This window comes from Toxotes jaculatrix, chromosome 4 (genome assembly GCF_017976425.1).
Source record: "Toxotes jaculatrix isolate fToxJac2 chromosome 4, fToxJac2.pri, whole genome shotgun sequence".
Classification (NCBI taxonomy): domain Eukaryota; kingdom Metazoa; phylum Chordata; class Actinopteri; family Toxotidae; genus Toxotes; species Toxotes jaculatrix.
Window position 1 is genome coordinate 321,014 of NC_054397.1, and position 25,702 is coordinate 346,715.

Here is a 25,702-nt window from a genome sequence, read left to right on the forward strand (position 1 = left end):
GCCATTTATGCTAACATTAGCTTTCAAACAATGTTTTTTCCGACTATTCAAAATGTTTCTTTACTTGATTCCCCAAACCACAGACATTGGTTGTGTAGGAGCTAACATATGATGGCCAGAGAGCTAACGTTAACTAGCTAACTCATCAGAAGATGGGTATCAGTTTCATGAGCCACATCGAGGATGTTTAGCCTAGCTTAGCACACAGAAACTGGAAGCAGAGGGAAACTGCTAGCATAGCTTCATCAAAAACATAAAGACAAAAAAAAAACTGCAGTGGAAACAAAATTAAGACTTGACATTACCTAGTTCACATCTGGTGTTTATAGCTAAGCTATTAGCTGTCTTTTGTAATTAATAAGCTGATTGTAAGCTAGCTGCAGCGATCATTTTAAGTGCTGTGGTAGCTGTTTGTAGGAAACCACAGCAGTTTAGCACATAGACTTGAACTTCTGGCCTAAATCACTTCATGTTTTTGTGGAAGTAACTGAATGTTTTTGTGAAGGAGCTCATATTTCCAGTGCCGCCCGGAGTGGGATTCAAACCTAGGACCCTGTGAGAGTGAGCGTGGTGCTCTACCACCTGAGCTAACCGGGCGACTGGAGCACAGTAAATGAGATAAAACAGCTGCTGCTGCCGTTTCCTTACACTCTGTTCAGATTCAGACAGTAACGGACTCAGCCTGTTATTGGTGGCGTTTGGGCTCTTTAACTCGCACATGTTGTGCTGATGCTGTAGCTCCGCCCCTCCCGCCGGGAGGGGCTCGGTACTTGAACACAGCATCCTCAGCAGCCGGAGCCAGTGCACACAGGACACCTGACCGGACTACTGACCGGACAACTGACCGCATCCAGGGCTGAGGGTCGGAGGACTGCGACACACCCGGTGAGTGTTTACATCTGTGATGGTTTGACTGGCAGCTGTGGTCTGTACTGGTCTGTACTGGTCTGTTCTCTGTGTTCAGTATGCAGTAACATATGAGTCTGATGAGCTGTTTTCGCTTTGGTCCAGCAGAAAATGATTACATCATCATGTTTATTGGCCAATCACCGATGAAACACCGATGATCATTCAGTTATCAGTTAGCGAACTATTATCAATATGACCGTGAATACACCGGGCTCAGACTGACTCCACACGGAGCTCAACATGTTTTGTTTAAATTTTACATCGTAAAATATCAACGAGCTTGAAGATTTTTCTCCGTTTAAACCAAATACATGCGAAGTAGACTTTAAATAATATTGATTATGTATTTTTTATGGGAAACTTTGTTCTCCGTGAATGGTATGGCCACAGCATAGACAAATCTGACCTATCACCAAACCACTGGATCAGCTACAGCAGAGGAACGTGCAGGAGTCTGTCCCGTGGTGAGTCTGACAGCTCAGACATCAGTGAAACTGAAATATCTGCTGCTGTTCTCTGACAGTGAACTCAACACCTTTGTTTTTGACTGTTCATATGTTCGTTGGATGTTCAGGAGATGATGATGCATTTTTCACTCAGTGGAGTCGATTACTGGGTAAAACACCTGTCAGGTGTGTCGGTGCTGTTGGTTTCTCACAGTCAGTCGTGTGATGGAACAACATGACTGAGGTTTTCATGTCTGTTCATGACTGACACACAGAAAAAGCCCAAACTTTACAGCAAATATAAACTCAAACCGTTCAGATCTTTAGACCGGATCAGACACAGAGTCCCTCTACAAGGCCAGGGCCACACCATGGAGGCTGGAGGACCTGACACCTGACTCACTGAGTCACAGAGAGTCTGTGAGAGTCCTCAGTTCTCACGCTGTTATTGTGCTTTGGATCAGTGGTCTGAGCAGGAAGTGAGCTGATAATCACTGATGCTCTGTGTGTCTGTCTGCTTGTTCTGAGAGAGCAGGCTGGAACTGGAATCAAACCAGTCAGCTCTCACAGCCCAGTCTGATACCAGTCTGCAGCTCCAGAGGAAACACACAGAGCTTTCAGCTGATTCAGCTCATTCCCTCTCAGGCTGTCTGATTGGTGGGATCTGAAGATGGGACAACACTCTGCTGCTGCTGCCACACACTGAATCCTGATTGTTTTCAGCTCTGATGAAAACATTGATTAAATTAATTCAGTTACTAATTATTCAGTTCAGAAAATAATGAGAACAATGAGAATGGTTAACAGTTTATCTTAACTTTAACGTTCCAGCAGGAGATCAGAGTCAAAGAGTCAGTTCCCAGCAGGTGCAGGTCAGCTGACCCTGAACAATGTGATCTTTCTCTACAGATATTTCCAATAATCCATGAATAATGAATGAATATGGACTTGGCTGTAAATGGAGCAGTTGTTTTGGGAAATGTCCCATTTTCCTCATAGTTTTTACAAATTCCAGGGTCTGAATAAACTGCTGGAACCTCAGTGTCATGTCTGCAGGTGTCACAAAGAAAAACCTGCACAGTTCAAACTGTTATTTCACTGATAGTCTCAACTCCACAGTGTCGTCAGGTTTTTCTCTTTGTTGCTCTGTGATGAAGCTGCTGAATGAAACCAGAGGTGACAGGAACTGTTTAGGTTTAGTGATAAGTTGTAGTAATGTGACTGGTCACCAGTTAACTGTAACTAACCACTCTTCTGTTTCCTGCCAGCTTCCTACGAGTCCATCGAACAGCAGTCAGGTACAAACATCTGCATGTTGTCACTTCGCTCTGTGATCTGGTCTGTTTACTTAAGTCTGATCCAGTTTGTCCAGTCTCGGTTACAGATGTGGTTGAACAGATGTGGTTGAACAGCTGTGGTTGAACAGCTGTGGGAACTTAGAGACAAACGTTTTCTCTTTCATCATGTGACCAAACTGCAAACTCTGTGTTCAGAGAGAACCTGAATGTTCCAGAACACAGAGCTGAAGTCATGAGCTCCTGCAGAGTTTTCATTTTGATTAGCTCTGGCCCTGCTAGCCGCACTGGTGCTTTCAGCTAAATGCTAACATCGGTATGCTAACATGCTAATATTTAGCAGCTATAATGTTTACCATGTTTACCATCTTAGCTTAGTGTGTTAGCATGCTAACATTAGCCACTCAGCAGTGGACACAGCGTACAGCTGGGGCTGATGGGAGTATCATCATCATCATCATCATCATATCCATCCAGCATGTTTCAGTCTGGACCAGACGGACGAGCTGGACTGACTGATGCTAATATCCTCAGAACTATGATGCTAACAGCTGTGAACCTTGAATTTTGCTGATCTGTTACTGATCAGGTTTTTATTTTATGTGTTGTGGGTCAGAATGTTTGGAGGCGTGTCCGGGCGGATCCACAAGGACCGGCAGAGGGCTGCGGGTCTGGGCTCAGTCCAGCAGGCTGTGCGCTACCTGAACCAGGACTACCAGGCCTTGAAGGAGGACTGCCTACAGAATGGATTCCTGTTTGAGGACCCAATGTTCCCTGCAGAACCGGCCTCTCTGGGCTTCAAGGAACTAGGACCCTTCAGTGCCAAGACCAGAGGGGTTGAGTGGAAGAGACCAATAGTAAGAACCAGAACTGTTCTACTGTAGAATCTGATAGAACAATAGAACATAGACCTGTGAGAACCAGAACACTGAAATCCCCAGAAGCTTCTACAGGTTGTAGGTCCTAGACTGGGGTTGTCTTGCTGACTTCCTGTTGTTTTTACCCCCCCCCCCCCCCCGGATTGTTTGTTTCAGGAGCTGACAGAAGACCCTCAGTTCATTGTGGGTGGAGCCACCAGGACGGACATCTGTCAGGGGGTTCTGGGTGAGTCTGTCAGCATCATGGTCGTATGCTCAGGAATAGCGCTTGCTCTCTCATCCATGATCCATAACTGTTTTCTTGCTTCCGTGTTGTGCACATGCTCATTAGCGTTTCCGCCGCTCAGCCATTGACTTTACACGGTGATGACATCACAAAGATAAAACTCACTTTTATAAAACCTCTGCGGGTTAAAAGTCATTACACAGGCACTGATACCTGAGCTCGTCTGCAGCTGGACGAGATTTCCTGTCAGCTGGTCATGTGACCTCACTCACAGTTTGTGGTTTAAGGGAAACATCCTTGACAACTGTTGCTAGGAGACGGTGATATAAACAGAGCGTTCAACATGAAAAATCGTCTCTGAATCCTGTTTACAGTTCATACAGAGTATGTGCTGTTTCTGTCACGTCCACTCAGTGTTCAGACTGGGCTCAGACTGGGCTCAGACTGGGTTCAGACTGGGCTCAGACTGGGTTCAGACTGGGCTCAGACTGGGCTCAGACTGGACTCAGACTGGGCTCAGACTGGGCTCAGACTGGGTTCAGACTGGGCTCAGACTGGGCTCAGACTGGACTCAGACTGGGCTCAGACTGGGCTCAGACTGGACTCAGACTGGACTCAGACTGGACTCAGACTGGGCCCATATCACAACTGACACTGATGTTTTTATTTACACACAAACACAAATAATATGAATGAATATTAAAGTAAAAATTTCCAGGCAACATAAAAAACAGAGAAAGTTGATAATTAACTAAATACGTGAACGATTAATGAAAGGTCACGTAGAAAAGCACAGATGACTCTGAAACATCGAACAGGGCAGGGAGCGTCCTCAGTTCTCTGAACCACTCAGTCTTTGACAGACCAGAGCTCCCAGCATGCACTGGGAGCGGCTCAACCTGTCTGGGACGTAGAGCGTGTCTGCGGTTACAGTTTTCTAGGAATCAGCTGAGAGGAATTCCACCTGCAGCTTTCTGAGACACACAAACACAAACCAATCCGTCAGCGCAGTGTCCTCGTCGCTGCTGAGTGTGTGTGTCCAAACCGTCAACACAGTTTGGTCATAACAACTGGACAGGGTTGGACAGGGTTGGACAGGCCTGGACAGGCCTGGGTCAGTTGGATCAGGTCTGTTCTGATACACATCTGGAAGTAAACAGCTTCACCTGAACTCATTTTTGTGTCTCAGGGTTGTCTCAGCTCAGATCCCTCTGAGGACTCTGCAGTCCTACACACCTCTCCATCCAGGACCTCACCAAACTCTGGTCTCGTGTTTTTTTTGGACGGAGAACACGTGACAGTCGATGTTCTCGTGGTTCCTGAGCAGCGGTTCTGCTGCTTCCTGTCTGTCAGACACTGAAACACCTGTGTCCACTGCAGGAAACAGTCTGTGTAGCTTTCAGACTGTCTGCAGCTTCGTCCCAAGACTCAGGGTTAATGTTCTTTATTGATTGATTGATTGATTGATGGGTTTATTTTTGCACATTAACAAAGGACCCATAACCCAGAGTTATGGTTCAGAGTCAGACAGGAGCCTGTTTTCCATCTGTGGACAGACGTTACATTCAAACCACCGATTAATGGTTCGTGCTCTGTTAAACACAGAGAAATAACCAGCGACAGCAGAGAACATCATGGAGGACACCGTCGTCCCACACTGTCAGCAGCTGTTTAAAACTCACAATACAGGACGGAGCAGAGAAACGTGGAACGTTAGTGTCCTCACCAGGACAGAAAGACGAGTGTGAGTGAGTCACAGAGCAGAGGAGGGAAGTCTGGCTCCAACCAGCTCAGGGTGGAGTCCTCACAGTGTGTGTGCCAGTGTGTAGTTGTGTAAAAAAAATAAGTTCCTGGTGTGGTTGTAAACAGAGGTTGGACAGGAATGATCAGTATGCCCCACCCCCACCCCACCACGAGTTGGCAGAGCTCCACCTGCTGGACACTGCTGGTGCCACAGCTGCTCCACAGCTGCTCTCTGCTTTAAAAGATTCACCAACAGCCAATCAGACAGCAGCGTGCGAACAGGTAGACAGCCTCACCTGCATTTATTCCTAATAATAAAAAAAATATTTTATATATATATATATATATATATATATATAATTTAAATAAAGCATTAAAAAGTCGTTTTAGTATAAAATAAAAGTATAAAATGTAGTACATTAGTATGAGTGAAGTACACAGTTTGGTTATATTTATTAAGACACATAGAAATAAACAAAAGAGCATGAAATCCATATTTACCTGTTACAGTGTTTATCCACTGAACCAGGACGTTTCCTTTTAAACACGAGACAACAGGAAGCAGCTGAAAGCAGCTCTCAGCCAATCACTCCTGACCTCGGATCAGATTATTGATCAGTGAATGGACATGATGGAAACTCCACCAGCAGGAAACATTAGCAACTTACTGTTAAAGCATCTAATGTTGTTGTTGATGTTAGCATTTAGCATAGCATCAGTGTGTCCCCGCAGACCGTCGGGCTGATAATGGAGTCAGCTGACGTTCAGTCGGACCATTAACACGCTGATGCAGAACAAACATTTCCAGTAACTGAGTCAGGACATGAGCTCTGTTCATTTCCTCCACTCTTCATCATCATCATCATCATCATCAGCAGCAGCATCAGCAGCATCATCATCATCAGCATCACCTCTGGCGCTAACCTCAGTGCGTCCAGTTAACTGACGGTGCTTTAGATTTTAACGCTGCTTGTCCCAGTTTAACGACATATTTAGATCAAGATATTTAGAACAAGATTTAGATTTTTATATAAATAATTTCATATAAATCCTTAATTTCTGGTAATGGTCTGATTGACGATGAATCTGTGATCATGAGATAATCAGATCGAAATATCAATACAAACGTTCAGGAGGTTTCCATGAGCTCGCTGGTGAAACCTGAACGTGTTGAGAAAACGTTCATATGTTCTAACGCCTGTGAGAGTTACAGCTGAAGCTGAATCGAAAGCCGTCGATGTGTCTGTTTCAGTGTCTTTACTGAAAATATTTGAGCTCTGAATTATAGAGAAGGAGCTGAAAGCAACTGAACTGTGACCTGAAGAGTAATAACTCAGGGTGAAAGCAGTTGAAGTGTTTGTCTGTCTGAACTCTGGTTGTTTCGCAGGTGACTGTTGGCTCCTGGCTGCTATCGGCTCTCTGACTCTGAACGAACGGCTGCTGCATCGTGTCGTTCCTCACGGTCAGAGCTTCGGCTACCAATACGTCGGCATCTTCCACTTCCAGGTTAGACTCCACCTTCCTGTCCGGCAGAGGAATGTCGCCAGTTTTCCTTTAAAAGGGACAAATTCTGCTTGAAGATGAAGTCGTTCGCATTTAACCATAAAAAAGAAAGAATTTTCCGATTCAGATTCAGAGAACTTTATTGTCCACCTTCCTTCAAACTGTTCTCCACATTCATCTTTATTTTACAATCTATTGCTGAGACGTTCAGGATCAGGTGTGCTGTGGTAAAGCACAGCGCTGTCGTCAAATTTTTAAAGTTCAGTATTTTATTGATCCCTCGAGCTGTGGAAGTGTATCTCTGCGTTTTACCCACACTAAGTGAACCAAACACACACATGCACATGCACTACAGATGCTGGGGCTGCCCAGTCAGGCACCCAGGGAGCCGGGGTGGATGGGTGCCTGGCAGGGGGGGTGTCTCCTTCACCACCACCCATATCCTTTGTTCTAGGAATCGAACCGGCGACCCTCCGATCTCCGGGCGGTCCAGGTGCTCCCATTAGGCTTCGCTCAGAAAACTTTATGCCAATTTCAAAATAAAACACGTTTATCCACATACAGATGAAAATGGGCACCTGGACACAGACAGGTAAACCCCCCCCCCCCACCCCTCCTGTACCAGACACCCAGGAGCCAGCACCTCTGAAGAGAGCTGGACTGACCTCCCTCCGTTTGATTCCTCCTCTGTCTCTGGTCCACAGTTCTGGCAGTTCGGGGAGTGGGTGGACGTGGTGATCGACGACCGTCTGCCGGTCAAAGACGGAGAACTGATGTTTGTCCACTCGGCTGAAGGCAGCGAGTTCTGGAGCGCCCTTCTGGAGAAGGCCTACGCCAAGTAAGACCATCAAAGTCCACGTACGTTTACTCATGGACTGTACTTAAGAGCAGTCCAGAGGTGCTCCTACCTGTGCTCCTACCTGTGCTCCTACCTGTGCTCCTACCTGTGCTTCTACCTGTGCTCCTACCTGTGCTCCCACCTGTGCTTCTACCTGTGCTCCTACCTGTGCTCCTACCTGTGCTTCTACCTGTGCTCCTACCTGTGCTCCTACCTGTGCTCCTACCTGTTTCCTTTTTGTGCCACTCTTCAGTCTCCTCACCACGCCTCAGAGGAAAGTCTGCTGCAGTAACTGGTCACGTTTACAAGCGAAACACATCCAGACTTTAAAAACATGAAGCTCTGTCATCAGTTAAATATGCAGAAGCGATTCCACCTGAAAGCAGCGGCTGAACAGAACAGACACTGGAAAGTTTCCATTTGAACTTTGGGTAATGGTGACGGACACTCACTGATTTTTTTACTAAACCAAACAATCAGTAGATCAATCAAGAAGCTAATCAGCAGATGAATCCATAATGAAAATCAGTAGTTGCAGTTTTTCTGCGATAATTTCGCTCCACCTGGAGTCAGTAATGATCGGTCAGTACTTTCAGTGCATGTTCCTGATTACACTCACATGTTTCCTGCTGGCTGTAGACTCTGAATGCTCAGAAACACAGATCAGAGTTCACTCAAAGAAATCAGGAGGTTTTCAAAGTTGATTTCTAAAAATCAGCTGAGACGTCAAACTAAAACTGTGCTGAGAGTCTGAGTTCCTCACGGTGCTCTGGATGTTTCTGAGGCTTTTTTAATTACAGGAAGAGAATGAAGTGTTCTTAGTGTGTGTTTATTGTGCGTGGTGTGATTCCAGGCTGAATGGCTCGTACGAGGCGTTGTCCGGCGGCAGCACCACTGAAGGTTTTGAGGATTTTACGGGCGGAGTGGCGGAGATGTACGAGCTGAAGAAAGCTCCCAGAGATCTTCATCGTATCATCAGCAAAGCTCTGGAGAGAGGATCACTGCTGGGCTGCTCCATAGATGTCAGTAACACACACACACACATTTGAATCCACTGACCACTTCAGCCTGAGCAGTGACTGTTCAGGACACATCCCACGCACGTCCTGCTCTTTGACCTTTGACCTTTGACCCTTTTGCGATAGTTTCAGTCGTGTTTCATGTTTACAGAACACAGGATGGCAGATCGTGCTGAAACCTGTCTGGTCCTGAGCGCCCGTAGCTGCGTGGAGGTCTGAGCTTCTGGATCAGTCACTGGAACCTTCATGTTGTCAGAGACAGCATTAGTCTCAGAGATGTCCTCACTGGTCTCTGCAGTGTAAAGATTATTCTGAAATTCTTTGAAACTGTCATTAACAGTTTTGTGATGCTTGGAAGTCATGAGAGGCTGCACATGAATCTGTAATGGGTCTGAAGATAAATTATTTGTTTGTTTGTTCTGCTGACATCACACTTCCTGTTCCACCGCCTGATCGTCCTCTGAGAGCATTTCTACGAACGCTCTTAAAGATGTTTCCCAAAACATCACTTACTCTTCTTAACGTGATCTGCGGAGCGGCACGATGCTCGCTGCACTTTACAGTCGCTGCTCACAGATGAATATTTTATACTTGGAGTTGTTCAGAGGGAGCAGGGAGCTTCCTGTTTGCTCCGGATCAGCTGACCCTGACGCGTGGAGCTGAAACTCGGTTCGACCGTGTCTTTGTGTTAACCACGCTAACTGTGCGCTCTGTCCTCAGATCACCAGCGCCTTCGACATGGAGGCAGTGACCTTCAAGAAGCTGGTTAAAGGTCACGCCTACTCTGTGACCGGCCTCAGACAGGTCAGCCCAGCTCTCAGTGTTTAACTGACGCTGACTCCGAACTCTTTGACTCTGACTCGTGTGGTCTGCCCTCCCCTCTGCAGGTGGAGTACCGCGGTCGTCGGGAGCGTCTGATTCGGATCAGAAACCCCTGGGGTCAGGTGGAGTGGACCGGGGCGTGGAGTGACAGGTGAGTGCTTCGGTTTGATTCTGTGAGGCAGGTCCATGAGAGACAGGAGGAAAAGTGACGGTGTGTTGTTGTCTCAGCTCCTCAGAGTGGAACTCCCTCGACTCTGCAGAGAAAGACGAGATGCTCTGTAAGATGGAGGACGGAGAGTTCTGGTAGGTTTGTGCTGTGAGGACAAATCTGACATTCAGTTACAGGATGAAGACTCTAAAATGTCTGTCTGCGTCTCAGGATGTCTTTCCAGGACTTTCTGCGTCAGTTCTCCAGGTTGGAGATCTGTAATCTGACCCCGGACGCTCTCAGTGAGGACTCCATCAGTTTCTGGACCAGCATGACATTTGAAGGCACCTGGAGGAGAGGCAGCACCGCCGGGGGCTGCAGGAACCACCCCAGTGAGGAGGGGGGGGGGGGGGGGGGGGCAGATGCTGATCAGGGCTTTGAAACCGCAGCTAGCGATACCCAAACAGTACTGACATACATTAGCGTGGGGCGGTGTAGACCACGTCAGACCGCACCTGAGCACATACACCTGGTTTGTTAGAACATTTTTCTGTGTCTGCTTCCTGAGTTTCATGTTCTGTAGATGATCCTCACTGGATCCAAACTGTGAAGATATTATTTTACCTCTGACACTGTGACACATCATGGCGTCGTCGGTGGTCGTGTTCGGGGTTTACACACAAAAACATGAAGGTGATCTGACTGCTGTACGATCACCTGTACAGCAGTCAGATGTCGTTTTTCCTGTTTGTCATTTTAGACCCTCGTTGTCGCTCACACTCACAACCTCCTTTGCGTTTGCATCGGAAACATCCAGCTAAACAAAGTGAGAGTCGCTGTGTCGTGACCTTCTCAGTTCTGTTGGTTAGCGTCGTTAGCATCGCCCCAAGCTCAGCGTCTCTGGTGAAACGCTGATGAAGCAGCAGGTCAGAGTGTCTGTGAAACCAGACGAACGCGTTGTGAAACCAGACGTTGTGAAACCAGATGAACGCTCAAACACACATCAAAAGGTTTAGTGTGAATTCTTCTGTCTGGTAAACGAGGCCTGATGAAGACCCTGCAGGTTCGCTGGGAGCCTGGCTGAGGTTTGGTGATGAGGAAGATTATGGTGACTACATGTCCCACAATGCATTTGACTGTTGCTGCCTCTCTGCAGACACGTTCTGGATCAACCCTCAGTATAAAATCTCCCTCCTGGAGGAAGACGACGACCCTGAGGATGACGAAGCCGCCTGCAGCTTCCTCGTGGCCCTGATGCAGAAAGACCGCCGCCGCTTCCGCCGCCAGGGACAGGACATGCACACCATTGGCTTTGCCATCTACAAGGTCAGAGGTCATGATGTAACATAGTGCTCTCTCTGGCCCGCTCTACTCTACATGTAATCAGGACACCCTAACACTCACCAGAACCTTCATAGCAACCATCCCAGAATCCACATCTGTTTCCTCCTAGCAACAACCTAACAACCCCTAACCCAACAACCATCAACCCAGCCGACAGCGTAGTAACATCCTGGTAACATCAGAGTTAGCACGCAGCAGCAGCACAGACAGAACCAAAGTAAACACCAGCATGTTCTTAGAAACACTGACTGTTTCAACACCAGTGGTTCCAAGTGTGTTCTGACTTTTCTTGTCTGTGTTTTGTCTCATGCACAGATTCCTGAGGAGGTGAGTCCGTCCACAGTCTGATCAGAAACAAATCAGACGCCTTCGTTAAAGCTAACGTTGGTGTCCGTCTGTCTGTCAGTACCAAGGCTGTCCCAGCGTCCACATGAAGAAGGACTTCTTCCTGCGTCACTCCTCCTGCGCTCGCTCCGAGACCTTCATCAATCTACGAGAGGTGAGCAGCAGGCTCCGCCTCCCGCCGGGCGACTACCTGATCGTCCCATCGACCTTTGAACCCTCGAAGGAGGCTGACTTTGTCCTGAGGGTGTTCACCGAGAAACAGTCGGCAGTCGAGTGAGTCTGTTGCATCAGAAACAAGTTTTTATTTATTGAGTTTCGTAAAGTTTCTGGAGTCAGCATCAGTGTGTGAATCTCTGCAGGGAGATGGACGACGACGTGGCGGTGAACTTCGATGAAGAGGTAAAAAATTCTGTCTTTAAATCACATTTACTTTGCTCTCACATCAAACGTCCACTGAAAGCTGTGGCTCTTCTTCTCCTCAGGAGGAAATCTCAGAGAGCGACATCGATGACTCCTTCAGGTCCATGTTCGCTCAGCTGTCTGGAGAAGTGAGTCGTCCTGTACCTTTAAATCTAAAAACAGGTCCCTCTTCTTCTTCTTTGGTGGAGGTTTTCGGAAATGATTCAAACCTAAACAGAAAACTTTACCAGTTAGCATCCAGGCTAACGCCAAAGCTAATGACAAAGACTCTGTGGTTTCAGGGCTGCAGGACTTTAATCAGGGAAAAATCAGAAATGATGAAAATGGCGATATAATATTTTCTGTCTTCAGGACATGGAAGTCTCAGTACGAGAGCTGAGGACCATCCTGAACCGAGTCGTGTCCAAACGTGAGTTACCATCATTGTCTCTAAATCAGTAAAGATCAGTAAAGTTTCTGACTGTTAGATTTTCAACGGATTTCCTGTCAGCTGATTCAGGATGCCCAGTTCAAGAACACACACACACCTCATAATTTAAGAAAAACTCAGATATGAAAAGAGTCGGAAGCAGAATATAAATCATTAAGCTGCGCTGGAGTCAGAGCTGATCTAAACGGTACCTGGCCTGAGAACTCAGGCCAGGTACCGTTTAGATCAGCACATGAAGCCATCTAAACTTAGAAACTCTGGATTCGCCTCTGAACCCTCCCTGAGACGCTCCGACGCTCACACACGTGTGGATGTGCTCTGACTGTGGTTCTTCTTCTGTGGTTGTTAATAGACAGAGACCTGCAGACCGATGGTTTCAGTATGGAGTCCTGCAGAGCCATGGTCAGCCTTATGGACGTATCCTCACTCTGCTGCTGTCTGCTGGAAAACTAAAGACTGACGGTGGGATCTGTAAAGAGCTCAGCAGTAATGGTCGCTGATCCATGGGCTGAAACCATTCCTCTGAGTTTGCACCTCTTTAGTTTTGACCTTGACTCGACCTCAGAAAGACGGCAGCGCTCGGCTCGGTCTGCTGGAGTTTCAGATTCTGTGGAACAAGATCAGGAAGTGGCTGGTGAGTCCGAGAGGTTCAGAGGCGGAAGGTAATGTAGTTTTCAAAATAAAAGTTTGTAGTTGGAGCTTCACAGAGAGCAGCTGTGTGAAAATGTGCCTGAAGGACGATTGATGTCTCACAGCTTACTGAGACACACATGTACAGGTGAGATGTAGCTTGTTCTTTTTAGTACATGATGACTTCACACAACACCTGAGCAGGTCTGACCCGACTTGGAGAATAACCTGGTCCAGTGTGGGGAAACCTGTTTAACGTTTTCATAACGACGGGTCCAGGTCTGAGCTGTTCTCTGGATGGAGAAAACGCAGGAAGGTGTAACCGTGGTTAAAAATGAAGGTTAAATAAATCTGACAGTGGGTTTTCAACGGTGTGAAGACTCTGACGTCAGTGAGCTGCTCACCTTTACCTGCTGTGATCTGAACTCTGCAGGGAATCTTCAGAGAGTTCGATCTGGATAAATCTGGATGTATGAGCTCCTACGAGATGCGTCTGGCCCTGGAAAATGGCGGTAAATCACCTTAACTCTGGGTATCCCAGCATTTCTGACCTGTCATCAGACTAACCTGTGATGTCCTTCGTCCTCAGGGTTCAGACTGAACAACAAGCTGTATCAGATGCTGGTCGCTCGATACGCCGACAACGAGATCATCGACTTCGACAACTTCACCTGCTGCCTGGTCAAACTGGAGGCCATGTTCAGTGCGTACAGTCTGCGAGGCCATGTTGTTCGAATGTGAAGAGCAGATCAGCTTCCTGTTGTTCCTTTGGAGCTTTCGCACATTTTCTAAGATGGTTGTTGTTCTGTTGTTGTGGCTGTTTGAGGGTTAAGTTTTAAGATTCAGGTTAGAACTGAGTTTAGGTGCAAACGTGTGTGTGTGTGTGTGTTTTTTTCAGAGGCCTTCCAGGAGCTGAGCAAAGACGGGACAGGAACTGTGGAGATGAACCTCATTGAGGTAAAACCTGAACCAGATTAAAGCCAGACACTGGTCTCACACTGTCTGCAGCTGCAGCCTCTGAGGACAGACTCAGGACTCTCTGAGTGCAGGTTCATTCAGCTGTCAGTGGATTTACAGCAGCTTCCTTCTCTTCTCTCCTCAGTTTCTCTACATGACCATGTGTGGATGAAAAAACTTCCTGCTGCTTCAAAGTGCCTCCAACAGGAAGAACCACACGACAGCTAACAACCAACCTGAGCGCAAACATGTCCCACTGCAGCTGTACCACGCTGCTGCACTACTGCAGCACTACTACTGCAGCGCTGCTCTGCAGTCACGACACCATCAGTCTTCCAGCTTCAGGTCCTGGGTTTGGAGGATCACTGCTGCCTGAACAGAAACACATGATGAAATGAGGATATTTAAAATAAATGTTCTGATTCGGTCCAAAAAGCAGAAGGAAGCAGGTCCTAAAACTGTTCTGACATACCCGAGTCAGAATGAATCCGAAGTTAAATCATCACTCTCAGCTCGTCTGTTATTAATCATCGTCTTCTAGTCCAGTCGCACTTGATTCAACCCACCTTGGATCAGTATGCCGAGCTTTTATTGTGAAAAGAGAACAGTGTGAATCACTGAGCTCTGACAGACATGTACAACATGTTTCACTGTTTTCAAAGAGGATTTAAAAACTATTTAAAACTCTGTGTTTACGTCCTGAAGTCTTCTTCATGTTCCGTTTAGTCTCCGTCCGACACCTCAGACCCCCCCCCCCCCCCTCCTCCTCAGGGCTCCTTAAATCCAGCTGTGTTCCTGATGTTCTGTTTGTGGCAGCAGTGATCCTCCATAGCCTGAGCTCAGAGGAGACCTGAGCAGACACGGTGTGGTACACTGCAGTGGAATCAATACAGTACTACAGTAACACATAATGACAGTACTGCATCACTACTCCAGTACTCCTGTATCACAGTACTGAAGCCTAATCACTGTAAACTCTCCTGCTGCTGCATTTATTCACCCTGTCAGATAGAGGGCGCTGCAACTCTGCATGTATTTATTTATGAATGAGACTGAGCTGATGTTGTTACACCTCTGTCACACCTCCTCCCTACTGTCTGCTTTCCTCACAGGACATGAAGGCCTCATCAGGTGGAGGAGGCAGGTGAAGGAGGCGTTCAGGTTCAGCTCAGACAAACTCTGATGTAGCAGATCCTAATGCAAACATCAGCTTTGTGTTTCACTTATTAAAGAACAGAAGGGAAACAGATGAACTGACTCTGTTTGATTTAAACTGAACTCAGAACCTGCATCATGTGACTCACACACCTGTTGTTTCTGCCGGGGGAGGTACACCTGAGCTCGGTGAAGTTTTGGTCATAAATGCATCAAAAGTTTAAGAATAACATAATTGTGATCTTAATTTAATGAGTAGTTTATTAATGAATCTCCATTCATGTGGCTCTACATACAAACTGGTGCAGTTAGAAATAAAAACAGCTGATACATCAAAACTCTAAACGTCTGACGGAACGTCAGAGTTTGTGGACTGTTAATAAAAACTTCACTTGTTTTTACATTTATCTTTTCTCTTCCATAAATGAACAGAGATCAGTCTGAAGCCTGGTCATCGTGGGGAAGAACAACACACACACTGCTTACTTTAACTTTTATTATTTGAATGACAGCTGGTCCTCACGGATCACAGCTGCAGTCCAGAGTCCAAAGCATCACACACATCAGTGATATCTGCAGCTGCGCAGTTTTCCCGCCTCCACAGTTAATCACGAACAACACAAACAGAAATGTCTGGCCTTTTTCCTCCAGTCTCGGGCTTGGCGCTGCCAGACTGCCTTTAGAAAACTTCTGATTTAACCTAAGCAGGCTCACACAGCCTGCCTGCTCAGTCCCGGTTCTGGTTTTCCCGTCCCTCCAGCGGGCCCAGTAACACGGCCTGGGCCTCCAGCAGCGTGGTGTCGGTTTTGGCCCCCAAAAAACGGGCTGTGAGCTCCACGTCCTGCAGCCGCAGACGGACTCTGCTGCCCCGCTGCAGCTTCTCTCCTCCGTCCGCGGGCCGCCGGCACACACAGTGGAACTTGCCGCCGAAGTCGATGTACAGATCGTCCTGGACCACATGGAAGATTCTCCCGACCACCAATCTGTCCTTGGCCGGTCCCATCTGGATCAGCGGTGACCGGCGCAGCAGCGAGGCGAAGCTTACGACCTGGTCGGAGGAAGAGCCTCCGAGGTCGGCCGCGACGCTGGCCCCCTCCCGCCGGAGCTCCGACTGTAGGTCGAAGGCGGCAGCGAAGCCGGATTTGGGTCTGTCGGCGGGCTGGTCGCTGCCGGAGGTCGCGCTGGAGTCTGAGCTGAAATAGCTTCTGATTAACCTACAGGAGAAGAGCCGGAGTTCACACCTGGACGGAGTCACGACCGTCCGCAATGCCGCCATTTTGTCCGACATCAGCGTGAGCAGGAAACGTCCTTCAACTTCCGGTATCAGAAACAGTTAGAGCGCCACCTGCCGTCTCCACGCTACGCAACAGATGGTGGTTGATCCAGCAGGTGGAGCCTTAGTGACGTGACTGCGCATGAGCAAAGGAGAAGTGGAACTGCGCGTGCGCACTTCCTCATCCTAGCTGAAGAATCTAAGATGGAGGTGTGTGTGAACGCTCCGAGGTCCAGGCGTAACTTGGTATTTCCGGACGGTTCTGTGGTCCGAGATGTTCTGACCCGGTTCGTCCAGCTACAGGTGAGAGACGCGCCAGACCGAGGCGGAAAAACGGAAACAATGCGCGTGCAAATGGTTGAACCCGGAGCGAGTGTAGCTGTTAGCCGACGTGCTAACGTTAGCTAGCCTCGACTGACCGTGAAGAAGAATGCGTTTTGTTGTTACTGTGTGTTTCTACACGTACAGTACGATGAAAAGCAGCTTCTGCGGTGCTAACATGTATGTAGAATATATACAGCAGAGAACAGAACAAGAAACGGTTCGTTAAACGGTTTGTAAACGTTAAACTCACCGCGCCCGGTAAAGTAATAGTGAAGGTAGCTTTAGTTAATGAGTCCGTGTCACTGCTGACTCAGGCCTCCAGAGGCTCCAGCATACCGGCGTCACTGAGCCTGGTCCTGGATCCGCCTGCTTCAGTTCACTCTGGGTTTATCTGCTCTGAGCGCGTTCATGTGACAGAGGCTGAGCGTGAATTACAGTAAACACGAATAAAGTCCTGAATGTGATGAGAGAAGAAACGGTGACACCTGCTGCTAAACTCAGGTACAGTTCATCCACAGGTGAGATGGAAACAACATGATCACATGAGCAGAACAGAAGAGAAACAGTGGAACTAACTGACAGCTGATAAAGTCAGACTGAGGATTTACTGTCAATAAGAAGAAGAATTATTCTGAAGTTTCTCACTGAATCAGGAACAAATGACTGTGAACAGGTGAAGCAGGTAAAACCAGGTGAAGTCTCCTCATGTTACTCTGAGCTGCAGTGATGGAATCAGAGTCTGTCAGGAATTCTGTCCCATTAAAGAAAAAACTCTCCCTCTGACCTGACGCTCTTTATCATTCACTTTCTTTATTGGAAACTCTTTTGTCCCTGTCAGGATCCTGTAGGAATGATGACTCAGTGTTTCCAGTGATCTGATTGGTCGGTAGTTTGGGCTGTTGACAGGTTTGGATCTGATCCTCTGAAGTTCACCTGGAGCAGGTTAGGTGGAACCGCCTCTCCTTTGGCGGTCACATCTCCACGGTCTCTGACCTCAGCGTGTTTGCTTCTGCAGGGAGTTTCCTCTGGTGATTTCTACGTCGTCAGAAACGGTCGACTGTTGGATCTGGAGGATCCTCTGCAGCATGGAGCCATCTATCACCTGGAGCCTCGCCTCTGTGGAGGGAAGGGAGGTATGTCCAGGAAATACACGGTTCCAGCTGTTCAGCGGTCGCAGCCTGAACACAGTGAAACTCAGTGAAAAGAGATTGATCGCTGAAATACTCAAAGCTGTGTGTGTGTTTCAGGGTTTGGTTCCATGCTGCGAGCTCTCGGCGCTCAGATCGAGAAGACGACGAACCGTGAAGCCTGCAGAGATTTGAGCGGACGACGTCTCCGAGATGTAAACCACGAGAAAGAGTGAGCATGGCAGAGAGCTCCTCACAGAGCTCAGGTCGCAGTCGAATAACCGCCTGAAATCTGATCCCGCTCCCTTCTTCTGTGGTGTGTGTGTTCACGTTGAGCTAATTCTTCTTCTGTGTTTTCTGCAGGATGGCGGAGTGGCTGAAGAAGCAGGCGGAGCGTGAGGCAGAGAAGGAGCAGCGTCGCCTGGAGCGTCTGCAGCGGAAACTGTCAGAACCCAAACATCAGTTCACCGATCCAGAATATCAGCAGCAGTGTCACGACCTGTCGGAGAGGCTGGAGGACTCTGTGCTCAAAGGTGTGTGTGTGTGTGTGTGCGATGGTTCGACCTCAGTTTGATGCTGTTTGCATGAGTTATTGACCGACCCAGGCGCTCCTCTCTCCATCGCCGTGTGTTTCAGGTCTGCAGGCGTCCTCCAGCAGTCAGGTGAAGGTGGACGGCGTCTCAGCAGCAAAGAGACCAAACTGGGATCAGAGTGAGCAGCCGGAGGAGAAGAAGAAGAAGCAGGCGAAGACAGCAGCGTGTTTCTGGTGAGTTTCTGTTTCTGTCCATGTTTTTATTCACAGATTAAAAAACAGCAGCTGTGAAACAGGCCGACGAATAAACACTGGAGCGTGAGGAGACTGAGCCTTCGCCACATGCACACATGGTGTTCTCATCACGTTCTCCACGTTTCTGCAGCTGTTTGAGTCACAGCCAAACCAGACGCCAACAAACATGATGAAGAGGCTTTTATTGTGGTGACAGTGTTTTCAAATCTGTCGTCATGGTTACAGGACCGGATTGGGTGAGCTGGATGAGCTGCTGAGCTCAGAGGACGAAGGCGATGACGAGTCTCCGTCCACGTCCTCCGACAGCTGTGGAGCTGTTACCGTGGCGATACAGAGAGAGGAGGCGGAGCCTGAGCAGAGCAGCAGGTACAGATCATCTCCACCGTAGACCAGATCCAGGTCTGGAAGCAGTTCCATGAATTAGTCAGAATTTTATATTTTTATGTCAGTTTATTTAAATTATCTTTGGCCAAACTTGTATGTTCAGACCCACAGAGGACCAGAAACCTCCAGAAACCTCCACAGACCAGACCATCAGACCCACAGAGGACCAGAAACCTCCAGAAACCTCCACAGACCAGACCATCAGACCCACAGAGGACCAGAAACCTCCAGAAACCTCCACAGACCAGACCATCAGACCCACAGAGGACCAGAAACCTCCAGAATCTTCCAAAGCATCAGAGGAGTCCAGCTGTCGGTCTCAGGTTAGTTTGTCCTCTCTCTGCTGCCATATTTTTTTCCCTGTGACATCATTAGAGGCCAAACTGTCTCTGCAGGTCTTGAATAACGTTAAAATAAATGAATTACAAATTAAATGAAATAATAACTGAAGCCCCCCCCCCCGCAGCACCTGTCAGTGGATCTGTCCTCAGTATCGTCAGTCCATCAGTTGGAGTCTCTGGGTCTGGATGTCCTGAAGGAGGAACTGATGTCTCGTGGGTTGAAGTGTGGGGGGACGTTGTCAGAGCGCGCTGCCCGACTCTTCTCCATCAGAGGACTGACCCCAGATCAGATCGACCCGGAGCTGCTCGCCAAACCTGGCAAGGCCAAGAGGAAGTGAAGAGGTCAGAGGCGGGGACGGGGACCGGGCGGAGTTTCTTGGCCTCACCTGCATCAGATCAGAGGATTTCTGAAAGTCGCTGTCGTGGTTTTTCATTGGTCAGCGGGTTTTTTTTGTGTGTTTTTTTTCACGTTGGACAGAATAAATCAGATGACAGGAAAAAGCTGTGAAGAGACCTGGGTCAGACTGATCCAGTGGGACAGGTCAGAGGTCAGTGCAGGGACAGCAACTGATTTGACCAATCAGGAACCAGGATTGTACAAACTGCTGAATTTCTTGTCTCTGTCACACGAGTTTGTAAAACGCTTGCTAACGTGTCAAACATTTGATTGAACACCAGTTTTTATTCAGACGTCTCCAAATAAAACAAAGTTTGTCTCTTCTGTCGAAAGTCTCACCTGGCTGCAGTGATGTACAGGTGTCCTCACCTGCTGAGAGGAGACAGACCCTCACTTCCTGTCCAGAAGCTGCTGCTGTGAGTTCATCAGACTTCACACTAGGGTTTGTTGTGGTTGTTCTGTGTTTTCAGAGTTAGTAGTGTTGACGTGTTGTAGATGGAGTGATAGATATATTCTATATAGCCAAACATTTCCTGTGTATCCCAGCCTCATCTGTGCTGTGTGAACGAAAGTTTGTAAAAGAAGAGACCGATTGAGTCTTAATTAAAACTCATACAGTTACACAAGCACGCCCACTGCCCTGTTCTTCAGCCCCGCCCTCTTTACACACGGACACATAAACCTCTTCACCAACGAAGCCCAGGACAGACCATGATATAATCTGTATTTGCAGCAGTCTCAGGACCATCTGGAGGAGAAAAACTCCCAGGTGAGAATGCTGACGACACTTGGATTCAACACCACCCTGTGCAACTGGCTGTTGGACGTCCTCACCAACCGCCCCCAGTCTGTCCGTGTGGGGAGGACACCTCCTCGTCATCAGGCTGAGCACTGGCTCCCCTCAGGGCTGCGTCCTGAGCCCTTTGCTCTTCACTCTGATGGCCCACGACTGCGTCTCCAGATCCATCATCGAGTATGCGGATGATACAACGGTAGTGGGCCTCATCCGAAACAATGATGACAGAGTGTACAGACAGGAGGTGGAGCAGCTGGTGGACTGGTGCAGAAGTAACAGTCTAATCCTTAACTTTGATAAAACGCAGGAGATGAGCCCTGCTGCTCCCCACTGCTAACTGACAACACCGCGGTGGAGGTGGTGGGGAGCAGCATGTGACACCATGTCTCTGGTGACACGAGCACAGCAGCGTTTACACTTCCTCCGCAGGATGAGGACATCACACCCGCCCCCCGACCCCCCCCCCCCCCCCCCCCCCCCACCCCCCCAATCCTCACCACCTTTTACAGAAGCACCATAGAGAGTGTATCTCACTGGGAGAAAATCACTGGGACCTCTCTGCCTGCGGTCTAGGATATAAATGTAAAATAAAAAATATATATATTTGGAAAGATATAGATATATATCTGTGTATATATAAATATATGTGTATATTCTTACCATTCTCAACCTCCACTATGCTGAAAAGACTTAGTTACTTTGTAAATACTTTGTATTTTATGTTATTTTATCCTTATTTTTATGGAAATTTATTTTTCTTGTACCTTATTGTGGTTTTCCTTATCTACCTCTACATACTGTGATCTTCTGAGCTGGGGCAACGTAATCTCGTTCCTAATATGTACCTGAACGTAGAGGGAATGACAATAAAGGTTATCTGAATCAGTACCATGTGAAAATTCCATCAGTCTGTATTTGTAGAACACATCTCATGAATGTACCACCACCATTTCAATGTTTCACAACAAAATATAAGTGAAGATTATGTAGGGTTACAATCAGCTATGCCAAATAACAAACATGGTTTTCAACATCTTTTAAGCGATGGACTATTTAGACTTCTTTAAGGATAGCTTATGATTCATAACACAAAATATCAGGCCAAGTATATGGCTGTTTCCTACAACAATCACACGTGTCAAGTAATACAGCCTATGTATTTAATATATATGTTTAATATATGTATTTTATCATGTCACCTTGAAACCATACAAACATGTAGTGTAGACAAAGAATGAGCATGGCGAATCAAATCCCAAACAATCCATGAACCAAGAAATGACACATCTTGATTGCACTTCATTTTACTGACCACTAGATGTCCTACTCAAGCACTGTGTCATTGAAGCCTTGGGTAATGAACTGTTTGAATCAGGTGTCAACGTTTTGACAAAGCATTGACCAGCCATCACTGGCTGTAAGGCGTCAAAATATGCACAAAAAAGTGATTTTTTAGTAAGACCTCAAAATGTCATAAAAAACGTCATAGTATAGTAAGGCGTCAAAATGGGCCAAAAAAAGTCATTTTTCAGAACGGCCTAAAGATGTCATAAAAAACGTCATAGTATAGTATGTCGTCAAAATCGGCCAAAAAAAGTCAATTTTTTTTTTGACCTCAAAATGTCATAAAAAACGTCATAGTATAGTAAGGCGTCTAATTAGGCCAAAAAAAGTCAATTTTTTTTTGACCTCAAAATGTCTTAAAAAACGCCATAGTATAGTATGTCGTCAAAATCGGCCAAAAAAAGTCAAATTTTTTTTGACCTCAAAATGTCATAAAAAACGTCATAGTATAGTAAGGCGTCTAATTAGGCCAAAAAAAGTCAAAATTTTTTTTGACCTCAAAATGTCATAAAAAACGTCATAGTATAGTATGTCGTCAAAATCGGCCAAAAAAAGTCAAAAATTTTTTTTGACCTCAAAATGTCATAAAAAACGTCATAGTATAGTAAGGCGTCTAATTAGGCCAAAAAAAGTCAAATTTTTTTTTGACCTCAAAATGTCATAAAAAACGTCATAGTATAGTATGTCGTCAAAATCGGCCAAAAAAAAGTCAAAAATTTTTTTGACCTCAAAATGTCATGAAAAACGTCATAGTATAGTATGTCGTCAAAATCGGCCAAAAAATGTTACATTTTTTTTTTACCTCAAAATGTCATAAAAAACGTCATAGTATAGTATGTCGTCAAAATCGACCAAAAAAAGTCAAATTTTTTTTTGACCTCAAAATGTCATAAAAAACGTCATAGTATAGTATGTCGTCAAAATCGGCCAGAAAAAAGTCAAAAATTTTTTTGACCTCAAAATGTCATAAAAAACGTCATAGTATAGTATGTCGTCAAAATCGGCCAAAAAAAGTCAAAAATTTTTTTTGACCTCAAAATGTCATAAAAAAACGTAATAGTATAGTATGTCGTCAAAATCGACCAAAAAAAGTCAAATTTTTTTTTGACCTCAAAATGTCATAAAAAACGTCATAGTATAGCAAGGTGTCAAAATCGACCAAAAAAAGTCAAATTTTTTTTTGACCTCAAAATGTCATAGTATAGTATGTGGTCAAAATCGGCCAAAAAAAGTCAAAATTTTTTTTGACCTCAAAATGTCATAAAAAACGTCATAGTATAGTAAGGCGTCTAATTAGACCAAAAAAAGTCACTTTTTTTTTTGACCTCAAAATGTCATAAAAAAGGTCATAGTATAGTAAGGCGTCTAATTAGGCCAAAAAAGGTCAAATTTTTTTTTGACCTCAAAATGTCATAAAAAACGTCATAGTATAGTATGTCGTCAAAATCGGCCAAAAAAAGTCAAATTTTTTTTTTACCTCAAAATGTCATAAAAAACGTCATAGTATAGTATGTCGTCAAAATCGGCCAAAAAAAGTCAAAAAAATTTTTGACCTCAAAATGTCATAAAAAACGTCATAGTATAGTAAGGCGTCTAATTAGGCCAAAAAAAGTCAAAAATTTTTTTGACCTCAAAATGTCATAAAAAACGTCATAGTATAGTATGTCGTCAAAATCGGCCAAAAAAAGTCAATTTTTTTTTTTACCTCAAAATGTCATAAAAAACGTCACAGTATAGTATGTCGTCAAAATCGGCCAAAAAAAGTAAAAAAAAATTTTGACCTCAAAATGTGATAAAAAACGTAATAGTATAGTAAGGCGTCAAAATCGGCCAAAAAAAGTCAAAATTTTTTTTGACCTCAAAATGTCATAAAAAACATCAAACTATAGTAAGGCGCCAAAATCGGCCAAAAAAAGTCAAACATTTTTTTGACCTCAAAATGTCATAAAAAACATCATAGTATAGTATGTCGTCAAAATCGACCAAAAAAAGTCAAAAATTTTTTGACCTCAAAATGTCATAAAAAACGTCATAGTATAGTAAGGCGTCAAAATCGGACAAAAAAAGTCAATTTTTTTTTGACCTCAAAATGTCATAAAAAACGTCATAGTATAGCAAGGCGTCTAATTAGGCCAAAAAAAGTCAACATTTTTTTTTGACCTCAAAATGTCATAAAAAACGTCATAGTATAGTATGTCGTCAAAATCGGCCAAAAAAAAGTCAAAAATTTTTTTGACCTCAAAATGTCATAAAAAACGTCATAGTATAGTATGTGGTCAAAATCGGCCAAAAAAAGTCAAAAAAATTTTTGACCTCAAAATGTCATAAAAAACGTCATAGTATAGTATGTGGTCAAAATCGGCCAAAAAAAGTCAAAATTTTTTTTGACCTCAAAATGTCATAAAAAACATCATAGTTTAGTATGTCGTCAAAATCGACCAAAAAAAGTCAAAAATTTTTTTGACCTCAAAATGTCATAAAAAACGTCATAGTATAGTATGTCGTCAAAATCGGCCAAAAAAATTCAAAAAAATTTTTGACCTCAAAATGTCATAAAAAACGTCATAGTATAGTAAGGCGTCTAATTAGGCCAAAAAAAGTCAAAAATTTTTTTGACCTCAAAATGTCATAAAAAACATCATAGTATAGTATGTCGTCAAAATCGGCCAAAAAAAGTCAAAAATTTTTTTGACCTCAAAATGTCATAAAAAACGTCATAGTATAGCAAGGCGTCTAATTAGGCCAAAAAAAGTCAATTTTTTTTTGACCTCAAAATGTCATAAAAAACGTCATAGTATAGTATGTCGTCAAAATCGGCCAAAAAAAGTCAATTTTTTTTTTTACCTCAAAATGTCATAAAAAACGTCATAGTATAGTATGTCGTCAAAATCGGCCAAAAAAAAGTCAAAAATTTTTTTGACCTCAAAATGTCATAAAAAATGTCATAGTATAGTATGTCGTCAAAATCGGCCAAAAAAAGTCAAAAAAAATTTTGACCTCAAAATGTCATAAAAAACGTCATAGTATAGCAAGGTGTCTAATTAGGCCAAAAAAAGTCAACATTTTTTTTTGACCTCAAAATGTCATAAAAAACGTCATAGTATAGTATGTCGTCAAAATCGGCCAAAAAAAGTCAAAAAATTTTTTTACCTCAAAATGTCATAAAAAACGTCATAGTATAGTATGTCGTCAAAATCGACCAAAAAAAGTCAATTTTTTTTTTGACCTCAAAATGTCATAAAAAACGTCATAGTATAGTAAGGCATCAAAATCGGCCAAAAAAAGTCAAAAATTTTTTGACCTCAAAATGTCATAAAAAACGTCATAGTATAGTAAGGCGTCAAAATCGACCAAAAAAAGTCAAATTTTTTTTTGACCTCAAAATGTCATAAAAAACGTCATAGTATAGTATGTCGTCAAAATCGACCAAAAAAAGTCAATTTTTTTTTTGACTTCCAAATGTCATAAAAAACGTCATAGTATAGTAAGGCGTCTAATTAGGCCAAAAAAAGTCAAAAAAATTTTTGACCTCAAAATGTCATAAAAAACGTCATAGTATAGTATGTCGTCAAAATCGGCCAAAAAAAGTCAAAATTTTTTTTGACCTCAAAATGTCATAAAAAACATCATAGTATAGTATGTCGTCAAAATCGACCAAAAAAAGTCAAAATTTTTTTTTACCTCAAAATGTCATAAAAAACGTCATAGTATAGTATGTCGTCAAAATCGGCCAAAAAAATTCAAAAAAATTTTTGACCTCAAAATGTCATAAAAAACGTCATAGTATAGTAAGGCGTCTAATTAGGCCAAAAAAAGTCAAA

The 25,702-nt window shown here is 44.8% G+C and overlaps 3 protein-coding genes across 4 annotated transcripts; 2 read left to right on the top strand and 1 right to left on the bottom strand.

Moving 5' to 3' along the window:
* The first annotated feature begins 788 nt into the window (after positions 1-788).
* On the top strand, positions 789-15,195 carry LOC121180492 (calpain-1 catalytic subunit-like). Its single transcript, XM_041035948.1, has 23 exons — positions 789-885; positions 2,624-2,653; positions 3,267-3,507; positions 3,685-3,754; positions 6,885-7,003; positions 7,705-7,838; positions 8,692-8,860; positions 9,578-9,661; positions 9,745-9,830; positions 9,908-9,982; positions 10,059-10,219; positions 10,984-11,153; positions 11,487-11,498; positions 11,578-11,789; positions 11,876-11,915; positions 11,999-12,064; positions 12,288-12,345; positions 12,719-12,783; positions 12,932-13,000; positions 13,430-13,508; positions 13,586-13,699; positions 13,895-13,953; positions 14,099-15,195. Exons 3-23 carry the CDS (start codon positions 3,268-3,270, stop codon positions 14,123-14,125), a joined length of 2,109 nt encoding a protein of 702 aa, XP_040891882.1. The 5' UTR covers positions 789-885; positions 2,624-2,653; position 3,267; the 3' UTR covers positions 14,126-15,195.
* Positions 15,196-15,590: 395 nt separating this feature from the next.
* Positions 15,591-16,426, bottom strand: mrps28 (mitochondrial ribosomal protein S28). The gene has a single exon (XM_041036691.1). It carries the CDS (start codon positions 16,394-16,396, stop codon positions 15,836-15,838), a length of 561 nt encoding a protein of 186 aa, XP_040892625.1. The 5' UTR covers positions 16,397-16,426; the 3' UTR covers positions 15,591-15,835.
* Positions 16,427-16,537: 111 nt separating this feature from the next.
* On the top strand, positions 16,538-20,362 carry sde2 (SDE2 telomere maintenance homolog (S. pombe)). Of its 2 annotated transcripts, none has more exons than XM_041036690.1 (8): positions 16,538-16,684; positions 17,721-17,838; positions 17,953-18,064; positions 18,196-18,365; positions 18,469-18,598; positions 18,845-18,985; positions 19,158-19,326; positions 19,470-20,362. In XM_041036690.1, the coding sequence occupies exons 1-8, from the start codon at positions 16,586-16,588 to the stop codon at positions 19,680-19,682; spliced, it is 1,152 nt and encodes a 383-aa protein (XP_040892624.1). In that variant the 5' UTR covers positions 16,538-16,585; the 3' UTR covers positions 19,683-20,362. The 2 variants fall into 2 exon arrangements, with proteins under 2 accessions (XP_040892624.1, XP_040892623.1); XM_041036689.1 differs by having other exon boundaries at positions 16,539-16,684; positions 19,107-19,326.
* Positions 20,363-25,702: the final 5,340 nt, after the last annotated feature.